This window comes from Lissotriton helveticus, chromosome 3_1 (assembly GCF_964261635.1).
Source record: "Lissotriton helveticus chromosome 3_1, aLisHel1.1, whole genome shotgun sequence".
NCBI classification, from domain to species: domain Eukaryota; kingdom Metazoa; phylum Chordata; class Amphibia; order Caudata; family Salamandridae; genus Lissotriton; species Lissotriton helveticus.
Genome location: NC_136061.1, coordinates 2,122,659,957 through 2,122,675,373, shown reverse-complemented (window position 1 = coordinate 2,122,675,373; position 15,417 = coordinate 2,122,659,957). Strand labels below are relative to the sequence as shown.

General features: G+C 42.9%; 1 protein-coding gene across 1 annotated transcript in view; it reads right to left on the bottom strand.

Moving 5' to 3' along the window:
• Positions 1-297: 297 nt before the first annotated feature.
• The window catches only part of IL16 (interleukin 16), a 534,450-nt gene continuing 519,330 nt past the window's right edge, over positions 298-15,417 (bottom strand). Inside the window, exons 18-20 of the mRNA XM_078683325.1 lie at positions 13,472-13,603; positions 6,627-7,396; positions 298-769 (exon numbers count right to left, since the gene is read on the bottom strand). Of these exons, the coding sequence (XP_078539451.1) occupies positions 7,203-7,396; positions 13,472-13,603 (326 nt within the window). The 3' untranslated portion in view covers positions 298-769; positions 6,627-7,202. The remainder of the gene's footprint in view (positions 770-6,626; positions 7,397-13,471; positions 13,604-15,417) is intronic.

Below are 15,417 nucleotides of genomic sequence, written 5' to 3'. Positions count from 1 at the left end.
ATCTCTTGCCATTCATAGTGTCAGCTGATTTTAGCAACTGTTTTTGTGATGTCACAACTCAACTGTAATAATTTACTATATATAGGACAGTACCCATGTCACTTTCTCACTACAGATGAATAAGGATAGGATCTCAACTAAACTTTGCTAAGAAATTTATAGACAAGACTTTTGCAGCGATTATTTATCTGCTTTATATATTAATTACATATCCAAAGACTAGTACAGATATAACAGGGAGAGCCCGGATAGTCCCTTAAAAATGCCCCAAAACAGAATATATTAAAAAAGATTGTGTGAGTTGGTTATGAGATGTTTATTGTAGTACAAGATTCATCAGTAAACCGCAACTCTCCTTACAGAATACTTGTATCTGCTTCAGTTTTTGATGGTTTCATCAACAGACTTAAAAAGGATATGACATTTTAAGGCAGGAAGTGGAAGGATTATTGGCCTGACATGTTTTCCGAGGAAAAAAATCGGCAGTGAAAAATTAAACAACTGTGGCTTGAGTGTGCACTCACCAACCTCACACAAAGTTACCACCCTAGTAATCTTTGAAAACAATCGTGGTTCCATAAATTATAGTTCTTTATGCGGTGCCTATCCATTTTTATTTATAAATACCTAGCCAAAGAAAGAACTATAGAGTTCTGCTTCAAAGTACATTCATTTGGAAGTTTAGAATACAAATTTCATCCCAGTGACTAGAATACCGTAAAGGGGTGTTTACTTCATTTGGCAAGCATTATTGAAGTAAGTGCTCAAACTGACCTGACCGGACCGTTGCCGTGGAACTGATCTGACCGCTGCTGCCCGTTTGAACACAGAGCCTCGCTTCTGCTTTCACCCGGCCTCCCCGTGTCCCAGGTGGGATTGACCGCCCTCCCGCTAAAACAACTTGCAGCACCCGCTTCGCGGGCGCTGCTGCGCGGTGAGTGGCGTGGGGTCGAGGCTGGGGGGGTAGTCGCACTGAAGAGCCTGTCCCAGGAGGAGGGAGCACCGAGGAAACTGCGAGGGAGCGCGCCGCAGGGACTCGTAAGACCAGGAGTCCCTGCGCTGCACAGGTGTGCACGGGCGCGCCCCCAGGAAGACACGCCCCCTGCTTGCAATACCATCTTATTTGGAACAATCTACCGCTCAGCGGGACGCGAGCGGGACGCCGAGCGAAGCCCGGGCAAAGGGCGGGCCCTCTGTGGCCCTCAGGGGCCAGAAGAGGCCGGGCTGGGCCAGTCCCCTAAAAAGTGCCCCCCCAAAAATCTCACAACCGGCTACTACCATCTAACACAGCACCCCCTGCAATGAGGAAAACCGCAAAGAAGACCAGGATGCCCACTCTAAGATCGAGCACAAAAGCTAAATCGGATCAACCACCATCCCTTCCGACCTTAACTGCCATTGATAAAATGCTTAAACAGACTATAGGGGCGGTTTCCGACGCCATAGCTAACACCGAGAGGAGATTATCTTTACCACCTGTAACCATTATCCAAGATACTCAGGAACTACTCCTCAACTTGTCAGAAGAAACTGAGAACTCGGTAGAGGAGACCTACATCAGCCGGCCTATAACTCCACCATCTTTCGCCGACCTCCCCTGTGCCCAGGCCGTCGCTGAAACCAGCAGGGACAGTCCTGGCGCACAATTAAGCAACCAAATAACCACAAAGGACTCAGACGCACACACGGAGGATAAAATGTTGCACAGGGATGGCCGTAAACAAGGGAGGAAAAAAGGTCATGTAAAGTCCAGCAACCATAATCTGGTCACACCCATTACCCCACCTACACCAGGAATTCCATGCTGGATAACCAACATGGTGGTGGATTTGAAATCTGACCTAGAGCATTCCATCACGGTACTGTTAAAGCCCCTTATAGCAAAAATAGACAGATTAACATCATTGGTCAATAACAAGGGGATAAACTTGAAACCTCATCCCGTGCAGGAACGAGACGTGACAAACCCCAAGGCCCCCGCTACAACAAATTTACCGAATGATAAGGCCCCACTAGTGCAAAATGGTGCCCCCAAAAACAACAATGCTAACAACACCAGCGTCACGCAGAAAGGAGCCAAGGAATTTCAGAAGGCCGCCTCCACCCCACAAGCAGGTAAAAATAAAAATAAAAATCAATCATTAAGCGGTAACAGTAAACGTTTACCTAGCTCCTCATTAACACTTGAAGAAAACAAGGCCCAAACCCCGAAGGCAGACCCCAAGACCCTCCCCACTCCTACTGTGGAAACCAACAACGAAAAGAAAACAGCCACACGCTTTCGGACAATTAATCTCCCACCTGAGGCACTACCATTTGTGGTTGTCCTAACTGGAGTGCCCCCATTAAAGGAGGGCCAAAGAGAATCACAAATTGAACTAAAAAACAAATGCGCTCAGTGGCTGCAAACTCACAGGCCCTTACCCCCAAACATCTATGGGGAAATCCTCTCAGTGAGAAGGGGCGAGTGGATTGGCAAAGGCACCAAGACCATCGCTGGAGACATCATTACGGTGAACTTCAGAGACATGACAGCAGTCAACTTCATCTGCAATGTCCCCCCGAGCTATACCCGCTCACAAATCCACCCGGTCCACTTATCGTATTTTTATCCCCTGGCATCCCAAAGGCCCAGGCAGAATTTCATTCAGAACAGAACATCTCATCCGGGCTTCCAATATGGCCCCCCCCAATGGCAAAGGCCAAATCCTGTATTCCCAGTATTTCCTACTTATGATTCCTCTTTGATGCAGTACAACCATTGGAACAGGTTTAGTACTCTCGAAGGGGTGGACTGACAGAGAATGACTTGCTTCCCAACAGCAAATCAAAGCAGGAACGAGCCAAACCTCACATCATTAGGGGATAAAGAGGGAGCAACCCACAGTCAATCTGATCTCATGGACCCTGCGAACATCACAGAAGGCAGGAGTATACCACCAACCAGTACCCGGGGCACAGGGGAGGGGACATACTACGAGAACAAAATCGTCAACACCCCCGGCCTGCAACTAAGCAGGGCCGTCGCACCCATTAAGGATAAACAACTAAGACCACCGAAAGGCGAAGGTAGAGGGATACTCAAGGCAACAACATATGATAACCTACTTATAGCTACCTGGAATATCGCAGGGCTTGCGACAAAGTTCATATCTCAGGACTGGTTCAGCTACATAAGGAAATTCCACATCTTGTGCCTCCAAGAGACCTGGGCTACTGAACCGCACGAATATAGCATGGAGGGCTATAAAAGCTTTTTCGTACCCGCAAAAAAAGCTACCTCAGGAAGAGCGAGCGGGGGGCTTGCGATTTATGTCCATCTAGACATTGAGGGTACCTGGTCCAATACCAAATGGGTCACACGTAACCTTCAGGTACTAAGGTTTACTTCGTCAAGCCTAACCTTCTTGTTAATGAATTGGTATAACACACCGGCCATAACGGAGAAGGGAGCAGCTATAAAAGAACTTGAGACTTGCCTAAACTTTTTATCCAAGACACCAGAACCCATGAATTTAATTTTAATGGGAGATTTTAATTGTCACCTCTGTGAAAATCTGTTACCTGCCAATAATGTCTGGTCAAATTGTACAATCATGAAAGGCCCACACTTCACCCATTCATCAGAGGGCTGGGACCTTGAGAGATTAATGAAAAGGAACAATCTCGCCCACACCATGGATCTTGCCACCTTAAATGAGAGAGGAGAACTTACCCCGACATTCAAAGGCAGAGGCTGCTATTCTTATATTGACTTTGTACTAGTCTCTGTCTATCTAAAAAGATTTATCAGCACACACCTCATAGAGGCTAGTAGCTTCAGCGATCACAATCCGGTGATCATCAAAATGGAAGGATTCCTCTTCACAGCGGCTAAGGGAAAGGTCGCATTGGAAAGAGTGGTAGACCAGGGTAGAAGAATCAAATGGGCCAAAATTGATGGGAACTGTTTCTATAAAAAACTGCTATGTGACGCCTCAGTACCGATCGACAAATGTCTCGACCCCTGCGTAATTGGAGGTGCGGTGGTGAAAGCATTTGAAGAAATCGCGCAGGTAGTAAATAATTCCCTTCGAACCAAGGGAGGGAATAATAACATCTCTTCAAATCCCCGCTGGTTCGACTCTAAATGCACAAAGGCGCTGAAAAACCTTAAGGACAGCCTACATGCCCTACCAAGGGACAAAATAAAGGTGATAAGGAACAGAGCCGAATACAAAAAAGCCGTGAAGGCACGAAAACAGAGCATACAAAACCAGGCCTGGGTAGATTTAAGGGACGCCGCAGAGAGAAAGGACGCTACTGCCTTTTGGAAAGTGATCAATGCCCCATGTTTTCAGGACCAAAGTGCCCCAAAAATTTTGAATACCATCTTACCGGAGCAATGGCAGAAACACTTCCACAGCCTGTACAACCATTCAAATCATACACCCCAAGAGGAGTTTCTGAAGGTCCATCAGCCAACTAAACCAAATTTCACCTTAAAGGAGGTTGAATTGGGAATAACCGGACTAAGTAAAAACAAGGCGCCGGGCCCGGACGGAATACCACCAGACTTATTCCTAAGCAAACCAGAGCTATGGGCCCCGTTACTTACGAGGGTGTTAAATGAGGCAGCGGAGGTAGGCCTCCCCCAGTCCTGGTCAACGGCGACCATAGTCCCTATTTACAAAAAAGGCAACCGGGACGACCCCCAATGCTATCGACCCATCTCACTCATTGATGTGACAGCAAAGGTCTTGGGTCGGGTCATCCTATCAAGATTGCAAGATTGGGCAGAGGAGCACCAAATCCTATCTGAAACCCAATACGGCTTCAGGAAAGGCAGATCCACCACCGACCAATGCCTAAATCTATATCTCCTGATCGCAAAATATACCATCGCCGGGAGGGGGTCGATACATATGGGGTTCATGGACCTCTCCGCGGCTTTCGACCGCGTAAACAGGAAAAAACTCTGGGCCATGCTAATGGATCTAGGCGTGGACCACTCACTAGTTGATACCTTACAAAATTTACACCGTAACACCTCAGCATGCGTGAGATACAGTCAGGAAGGAAAAAAGACCGATTCCTTTAGTTGCAATAGCGGAGTAAGACAGGGGTGTATCCTCGCCCCATTTCTTTTCTCCATTTATATCAACGCATTGGAACAGGACCTTCTTAAACTTAAAGTTGACTCACCCCAAATCGGTCATCGAGCAGTACCTGTACTACTTTATGCCGATGACGCGGTTTTGCTCTCGAGAACACCTCTGGGTCTACAAAGATTAATCGATGGGTTCGTTAAATTTATGGACAAACTGGACCTGGCAACAAACCTGGAAAAGTCCTTTATCATGACATCAGGGAAACCTACAAAAGGATCTTTTTCTTATAACATCGGGTCACACAAAATAGACCAGGTCAAGTCCTTCACATATCTGGGGGTATTATTCGACCACGACTTATCGTTTAAACCCCTGATTGAGAAACACTCGACCAAACTGGCGGCCGCAGTAGGAGCAATTATGGGGTTCGGGAAGAGACTAGGGAAATGGTCCCCGGAACAAATCATGACCTTATACAGATCCATTTGCTGTGCAAAAGTAAGCTATGGAGCGGAAGTGTGGGGCTTTTTGGGGAAAAAAAATCCAGCCACTCCAGACGGAAGAAAATAAATTCCTACGAAGAATACTAAAAGTCCCACAGAGTGTCGCGGCCCACATTATACACGAAGAGCTGGGAGAACTCTTCCTGGAGGATAAAATTAAAATTAAACCCCTTCTGGCTTGGGTGAAGGTATGGACCAACCCAGAGGCGGCCCTAACTAGACAAATTATCGAGGATTGCCTCAAAAGAGACAAGGGCTATGCAATCCCCTGGCTGAAATTTGTTAAAGATTCGCTAACAGAGATCGGTTGCTCTGAATATTTTTTTGCCCCCGACTCTTTAACTCCGGAGTGCAAAACCTCGATCAAAAAACTTTTGCTCGCACAGCTGAAATCGACAAGGGCAGAAAAAGAGAGGCTCAAAGCTACCAACCTCGCTTACAACAACCTTACCCCGAAGCAAGGTATGGAACCTTATCTAAGGGTCATGCACAATGCGCAGGATCGCTACCTCATAACCCGATTTAGAATCAATATGCTACATCACATCCTTGCAGTACCATCTGGATTTACTCGCACAGTGGAGGAGAAGGGTACCTGCGGCTGCGATCATAGATCTCCGCAGGATACCCTTCATTTTGTCCTACTGTGCCCACTCTACGCGATACCAAGACGTAAGTTCCTGGTGGGTATTTTGAAGGAGCAAAGATTTAAGCAAGCGAAACGGGCGTTGAGATTCCTAATGGAAGCAGAGGACGCTTATACTTTATTCTGCACGATAAATTTCATTCGGATCGCAACAAGACTGAGGACCACCAGAGACATTGTCCCTTAAAAAATTGCATTGAACATTTAAATTCACTAAAATTATCCTGTTCCTCCCATTAAGTATATAAAATCTTAAACATTTATATCTTTTAGACTAAATATTTTTTAAAAACATTGTTTTAATTTGTGAACGTTGTATTTGTGCTTTTATGGTGTCTTTTTAAGAACCGAATAAAGTTTATAAATTGAAATTGAAGTGCTAAATACCTTCAGTGACATAATTTCTCTCAGAAACAAATCACCTCAATATTTATCCAGCTGCACACGACTTTTAGGAAATAAAAGTATAATCATATAGGAAAAGAAGCAGAAAAGCAAAGAAAAATATCATTTTAAGCTACAGAGAAACCGTATTCATGAATAAAATAAATTCTTTTAATAGCAGATATACAGATGGAGTCCAGAAAAATTCTACTTATTGCACCCTAGCCTAAAATAAAATTCGTAATTTTAGCACCAGTTTGTGCAGTCATAAAATGCATTTACATAAATTATATGCCCTTGGCAAAAAATGTATCACTCCTTTATATTATCTAAAATATATATATTTTACAATTCTTGTGTCCTTAACAGCTGGTTATGAATACTGTTATACTCATTCTCCACATAACGACGATTTCAATTAGGGCATCCGGCAGCGGGATATGCTCCAGTATGTTAAGTCGTCCGCTGTGAAATATTAAGTGGTGTATTTGTCCACAGAGTCCTCGCCATGCCAGGTGGAAAATTGCTTTGCAAATCGCCGAGCCAAGAAGTATATTCTTGGATGTCTTCTGCTGTTTTTCATTCCTCAGCAACAGCAGACGTGTCATTGGCAGAAGTTTCACTTTTTCTCTTAAAAGTGGCCGGCACAGGCCCATCCGGTAGGGTTTTGATGACATTCCAGGCCTCAAATCGGGTGAGACCCTGCAGGGTGTGTGTGTGCACCTGTAAAATCTCGTCCCCAGGCTGAAGGATGGTTTGTTCTGCTTCACCACCTGGGTAAAAGAAAAGAAATCGTGAGCTACGAATCCAATGCTATCCAATTCCCATTATTTTTGTGATATACTGCACTGCATATTTTGATTTAATTACGGTGTTAATTTGTTCTCCACTGCAATGTTTATAAGAAAATAACCTTGAATCTATTTGCTGAAAAGGCAGCTGCATTAAAGTATGGCAAAGATAGCCTCGTAAAATACATAACAAACGGGCTTCATGTTTCTTTTTATTTACACTTTAATTGTAAACCAATACCAGTTATCAATAACGAACGCAACAGATCTGAATGAGTTTAATAAGTGCTGCTGTGTCAACTTATACCCATTTTAAGCGCCAATATTTTCTCATCACCATCAACAATAAAAACACCCCAGACCAAATTTTACAACGCACCGTTGCCCTCTAACTTGGTAGTATTATCAAGCATTGCTTCTGGAAAAGATTTTTGACGATGCAAGGAGCAGGGTTGTTTTAATGGTACACGTGATCGGCTCTTTCCTTGTGTACCTGGTGCGTCATGCATGAGTGCCCACAATGAGGAATTTGCTTATGCACATTTGCCTTAATAGTGTTACTCATCTCACCATGCCTTCGCTATGTGTAATATTTTGCAGACTGTAGTAGAATGATAGAATAAACCACTGTCATGCTGGCAGAACTCAAATGTGTGCTCTTTGTGGCTCCCTGCCCTGTGTGCGTTGGACCAAAGTGACGCAGTCTCAGTCTGCAGCTCTCGTAATCCCAAAGACTCTCTTTTGAGCCCGACACATTAACTAGAATATCACTTTACAATATATAGATATATATATATTAAATGTAATCAGCAGGGTGTGAGATACGGTGCAAATTTCTATGTGTCTCGATATTCAAAGTCGTGTCGGTCTATGATGCCTTAATCTCCATGAGAAAGTAACATGTTGATTTTGCTTTTTCTTTCTCTCTGCATTAGGTGTAGCATCACAGAACCTGTAGAGCCACGCCTTCCAATTAAAACTAGGTAATTACTTAATACCCATAACTATGGCCCCTAATTACAAAAATGAAAAGTACACGCAGAGATTTACATCTCAACCTGAAATTAACTTTACATTTTTTTCAGTCAGCAAACATTCCTAGAAGTGCACATGGATAGTTGTGCCAGACCCAAATTTCCAGCTGTACGCCTGAGAATATATTGTGACATTTCCTGTGCTCTTCTAGTCTACCGGTGCGGAAAAATATGCAAGGCCACTTCACAAAGGTCAATTTACATGTGTAGAAATACTCAAGCATAGATCTACTTGTACACCTAGTTGTAACTCTCCACTTTTTTTTTTACTATTTACCATTTTTTATTGCAAATTTACACTCAGGTGTAGATTTATGTGTCTCCACTCTCCAGCCCTCCAGTAGGGAGTGGAGCCTCCTACAATTGAATTAACAAATGTAAAGTTAATATTAATAACTTTTCATCTGCTGGTGGAGAGCTCTATCCACCACCAGGAAAGCGATCTTGACATAGGAAAGTGTAGGGAACTAAATATATATACTTTAAATTTGGAATGTAATTTAATACATTTAGAAATAATTTCTTTGTCAGTTTAATTTCCGGCCACCATTATTTTCTAACAGAGTGTGTTGCAGTACCAGTGGTTCGCCAGGTGTGATGCTTGAATCCCTCCAAGGTTCTCCAAGGTTGTGATTGAGTAAATTTAAGCCTTTATTAACACCATAGTACATCTTAAAACTGTATCTTGTAAATCAAAATGGTCATACTCTTTTGTGGATATGGGTTATATGTTATCATGTCCCTATGTAAAACCCTCCTTAATGTTGCAACAGAAAGGGGTGAATAACGGAATTAGGGCGCACAGAAAACACAGTGTACAATAGTGTTCAAAAGCCACAATTATCAATGCAGAACCCTGGAAAGGGGATGTCAACCTACATCCCTAGTTTAGAGCATAAATGAAACAGAAGTTCTGAGCACATGTACATCTAAGTCCATTAGTGAATAATCCAACAGTAGTCAATGTGTCGGTCTTGTCTTTATTTAGTCATTCTTCATGCACCACCTATACCAGAAGACACGTGTTTTGTGTTAGGGTGTGGTCCCCCTCAACTTCTTCTGGGCTTAGATCCAATCTGTTAGGATCGAATCTGCATGATTCACGTGTTATTGCATGTAAGAGAAACAGGTACTGTTGTTCATGAGTCTGAGATCGATTAACACCTCTCAAGTACGAGTCAGCGTCCTAATTCCAGTCACATGTGTGAAGCACTGAACAGATTGGATTGAATCCCTGAAGAAGTCGAGGGTGACCACACCCTAAGACGAAACACGCGTTGGCTGGTATAGGTGGTGCATGAAGAATGACTAAATGAAGACAAGGATGACACATTGACGACTGTTGGATTATTCATTTATAGACTCAGATGTGCATGAGCTTGGAACTTCTGTTTCATTTACCCTCCTTAATGTTCTCTTAACCCCACCTGTTCTGTGGTAACTTTTTCCAATTTTCTCACTGCCCCAACACATATACCTCAAAAAACCTATACCTATGTACGTGGATATCCCCACCACTGTGGTGCAGGTCTCCATACAGTTAGGAGAGGTAGAGGTGGAGATCTCCACCCGTGAGTTTGTGAAATACATTTTGTATTAAGTAAATCATACTACTTAAGTACTAATCATGTACTACAAAATGCAGTTTGTAAATCAGGCCCACAGTGTACAATTAAACATAGGGTATATGGTGCTCGTTATTTAAAGGCACTTTTAGCTCCATGACAAAGGTTTTTCACTATTAGAGAAAGCTCTTACCCTACACCTCCACCAAATATGAGGGGAATCCCTTACCCTTTCCATCTTGTAAGATGTACAACCTTTGGCAGGACTACATTTCTGTTGTTTTGAGGATATGAAGGGGTCAGGTTGCAGTTTGTGGATGCCCACAAACAAATGTGTGTGGGTGTTTACAAATATTCAAGGCAAACCACACCTTGTAAGGTCCAAATCCCACTCTCAAATGGTATTTACTACTGCAGATTTCTCCACACCTGTGGCAGGGCAAGTCCACAGGAGAAACTTTATTTACACCAGCATAGAATCAATCTAAGAATTCCTGGCAAGATTAATTGTATGTTTTGAGACCAAAAACGTAGGTTTATGGCAAAAAAAGTTTGTGAATCAGGCCCATGTGTTTATGGATATTTAAAGTATTTGCTGTGGGAAATACGCAATAATGCATACTTTGTGATGCTAATTGTTCCAAAAACTGAAAAAGATGCAGAGGTCATTGCTGGTTGGAGTATGTATTTTTTTTGCATTTCACATTGACCATGGAATAAGATGTAGTTGAGTGCATAAATTAAAGATTTCAGAACTTAGGGCCTGATTATGATGTCGGTGAGTCTGACACCGACGGCCTGTCGGTGGCGGACCCACCCACATTGGCCCCTGCGGTTCACCTGACGCATTGTGATGCGGCTGGCGGAGGGATCGCCTGCCACGCCTCCGACTGGCTCAAGGAGCTTGTCGGTACATTGCAAGGTAAGTGATCCCTACAATGAGGGCGGTGCCTGCTCAGGCACGGCCATGGGGATTACAATGTCCTTTTTGGCTACCCTTTCATGTCGGTTCACCTGTCAGGAAAAGGCAAGATGAAAATGACTTTGGGGGACCCTAGCAGGGCCCGCTTTCCACCTCGTTCTCAGCTATGGGGCCTGGGGGGGGGCACCAAAGGTGCCCCCCTAAATATCTCTGCGCCATGTAGCAGGCCACACATGCTACCTGCTGCATAGTGCAGGGATGTTTTTAATCTGCTTATATTCTATTGGGGCGTGTATGCTTCCCGCGGCACATGCAGCAATAGAAAATATACACATTGCGACTGCCATGAAGGTGGTCGCATCGTAATCAGGCAGCGGGACTGCTGATTTCTTGTCGGGTTGTCCTGCTTCCTCCATGGTGCCGTTCAGACGAGAATCTGACTGGCATCGTAATCAGGCCCTAGGTGAACTGTATTAGAATCATGGCTTCTTCATTTTGTCAAAATGTATGATCCTGGGTGAATTATCTTTCTCTGCCTACATTTTAGTATATTCCAGATGTTTAAAGTGCACAAAAGCAATGCTTTTTAGTGTTAGCTACATAATAAAACAGAGAAATCGCCCACCTTACTCTTCACCGACGACACCCTTAGACAGGTTTAGCCCGTTCTGTGATTCAAGGGGTTTATGTATTAAAACATCTAAAACCAAGTTAATGGCACTAACTCCATCCAAATGGTTTAGGAATGGTATCATGCTTAATGGCGCCCCATTAGAGCTAGTTGAATCTTTCGACTATCTGGGTATACGGGTCAATAATTTGATGAAGTGGCATTCCCATTAGATTAAAATGCTTCTCAACCACAAACGGGTGTCAGGGGCAATTTTAAGAGATCAGCGACTTTCTGTCAGTAGACCAGTAGCCCCGGCCCTTGTGGTGTATGAGGGCAAAGCATTGCCCTCTGCCCTATACGGGTCAGAAATGTGGGGATTTGAGAACACCATTGACTTAGTAAGATTCGAGAATACGTTTTATAGAGGTCTGGTTTCTCTTCCACTATCTACCCCATTGACACCGCTTCGGCATGACTACGGGAAACGCTTCATTAAAGATATTGCAAGGCTTTGCCCTTTACTATTCTGGGTAAGCCTGAGAAGGACCCCAGAATTGGAAAACTATGCTACTGCCCTTAGTGAGCTTATTAAACTGGACACAGGCAATAAGATCAACTGGATCAGTAAGCTCAAACAGCTTGTTTTTGATATCGGGCTGGCAGAGGCGTGGGATAGCCAGATCTCGCCACCCAAACATGCTGTTAAGAAAGCTTATTGGGAATGGGTTCAAGCAGAGGAGGCACTTACTTCTAATCGGGGTACCCTAACCGAGCAGTTCCTGGATCACTAGCCTGTTCGAAAACTGGAACCCTTTCTAGATTTTATCCATTCACCAAGAGAAAGAATACTATATCTGAAGCTGAGGTTTGGAACTCGCCCGCTTAATGAATTCACAGCAGGCTGGAAACAATATAATGTGCCATCTATTTCCTGTCCTGGCTGTGCCGCCCCCGCTGAGTCCATTCCCCATTTCCTTTTTGCTTGTCCTGCATACAGGTACGCGAGAAGAAAATGACTTAAACCTGTTTGTATCAATTTGGGATCTAAGAACCATAGGGAGGTGTTACTTATCTTAAAAACCGACACTTCTTCCCTCAGCATGGTTTGTGGGGTAGCCAAGTATCTGGGCTGCGCATGGCTAACGAGAAATAAGATGCTATGGGATAACAAAAGATAAGCTTCTTTCATATGCCTTGTTGTCTCTTTCACCTATATACTTGATGTTTTTTTTACTCTTTTTATATTACGTGCTTTTAATGTAATTTTTAGATGTGTTTTTTATACTGGTTGTATGGAAATATGATACTGTCTTTTAAATTGGTACTGTTCCTATAATGATGAATTTGGATTGTACATACTTTTATGATAATTTTATCGAATAAAGTACATACAACAACAACAACATACATAATAAAACATTCATTCATTATGGTTTGGCATGCACCTCTTTGATTGCGGGGACTGTGTGAATGTTAGGTAAATATGACAAACAGGTGATTTTTTAGGTGGTAAGAAATAATCATAAGATCCACTGCTGAAGCTTACATTTTGGTTATACGACATATGTTCCGTGATAGCAATAGGCCTAAACTGTTGACACTTTGTTAATTGAAAATTCGTTTAACCCTATTGTGTTGTGAAGTAGTATTTCATAATACTTGTGACACCTGCCCTTGTCTCCAACCACAGTAGTAACATTCATTGAATAGCAGCTATGATAAACTCCTATATTCTCAAATATCCACAGATTAATGGAATTCAGCTGAGTGAGGCACTGGGTTGTATGACTTTATAAACACCATACATAATCTTCTGCAGTACTGGTACCAGTATTTACAGGATGCTTCTGTGTCATTCATACTTACCCATGAGACATCTACTGATTACCCCTCTAGTGCATTTCACCGTAAAGTGACTCCTACCTTTGAAAATCCTCTTGATGACAAGGGGTTTGTCACCATGAATGGAACCTTTTCCCCCTTCCAGACTGAATCCAAGTCCTGCCAGGGTCTTCTCTAGAATGACTGTGATTGTGCAGGATGGTTCTTCAGGTGCTGTCAAACCAATTGACAAGAGAAGTAATTTGTGTTAATAGAAAACAACAATTATCTTTTATTATGCAAAACAAAAACTCGTTTTTATTTTGTAAAAGGTTAAGTAAAATACAAGTTAAGTGCCTGAGAAGAACAGTTATTGAAATATTATATTACAGCTTGACATACATGACAATCAAAAAAGACACCAAACCAGGGTGAATGATATATTTATATGTCAATCAATGTGGCTCTTTTTACATATAGTCTCCCTTTTCCATTACAGAGTCGGCTCTGTGTCTTAGGGGGTCACTTTTATTCACTATTAATTTCAGCCCAAACCTCTAAATCTTCCATCACAGTTTCATCTGTCCTAGCATCCTTCATCCATCTAGGCTTTGCGCCTGTCCATCTTGCACTCAGAATGCCACTGAGAGGGTGTGAGGGCAGCCAGGTATAGCCAGTCCACACTTACTTCTAATTTCTGTCAACCATTTTATTGTCTGTATCATCGCCCTTCATTATTCAGAAAGCTGTAATAGATGCTGCAGTGTAGAAAGTTTAAGGGCCACATGTAGGTAGCCAAATACCGGTCTGTAACGGCCGAAAATCAGTAAATTTGCCATTACCGACCGGTAAGCTTTTTCCAAAGTAGGTAGGTATAAACAAGGATTTGGTAATTTACCGATTCGGTAATTTAAGGAATCGGTAAATTACCGAATCCTTAAGATACCGAATCGGTAAATTACAGAATTCTCAATGTAGGGACCACTCAAGTGAGTGCATTTGTGATCAGAGGATTCGTTATTTACCACCAACTACAAGTTGGTGGTAAATATCGAAAACGATTCAAAAAGCAAATTTGTGCTTTTTGAAAAGTGCGATGTGGCAGACATACATGCCCTAAGGGTATGGTTAAGTGCCACATGTGCAGACATGCACGATTCAGGGGTGTAACAGGGTGTCAATGTGACACCCTGCCACCCTTGAATATGTTCCCCTCTATTACTGATTCGGTATTTACCGAATCGATAATAGTGAATGGCTTCCCATTCATTCCTATGGGCCTTGAGGCCCATAGGAAGGAATGGGAATTACCGATTCGGTATTTACCGAATCAGTAATACCGAATATTACCAATTCTGTCAAATTTACCGAATTTGTATCTACATACTATTTACCGATTCTGAAATACCGAATCGGTGAAATTCGGTATTTTAGAATCGGTAAATTGGGATTACCTACATATGGCCCTAAATGTATAAATTTGAACGGGGCATCCCTGGAAGTTCCATGAACCACGAAGTAAGCTATTTCCCCCCAACTCAGTGAAAGACAGGTAAAAAACCCTACTTCTACCTGTATCGTCTCGTAGCATAGGCTGGTTTCTATCAGCTTTCAGAGCCATATATATACTGGACATCAAGTGTCGACTGGAACCTTCTTCCAAAACGACTTCCAGTGTGGCGGAGGACCAAAACATTTCCGGGATGTCAGTTCATATAGCCATAATTGTGTTTCAAATGTTGCCATTTTGTAAAAACTGGCTCCTATCTAATTCAAAACTCCTGCAGGGCATCTTGAATGAGAATGTGAGAAATGAAGTGGAATGGATAGAAATCTCCCTAAGTTTGACAGCCTTCCTCTCTCCAGTGGGCCAAAGACATTGCACATTCAGTATTACTAAATAATTCTCACCATTGTAACTTTAATGATCTGGAAAAAGGTGGGTGTTTCAAAATTCTTTTAATTGTTCATATCCATCCATGCGACTTAAGGCCCGATTACGAGTCTGGTAGCCTGAGGACTGGCAGAATGCTGGGGCACGGTGGCTG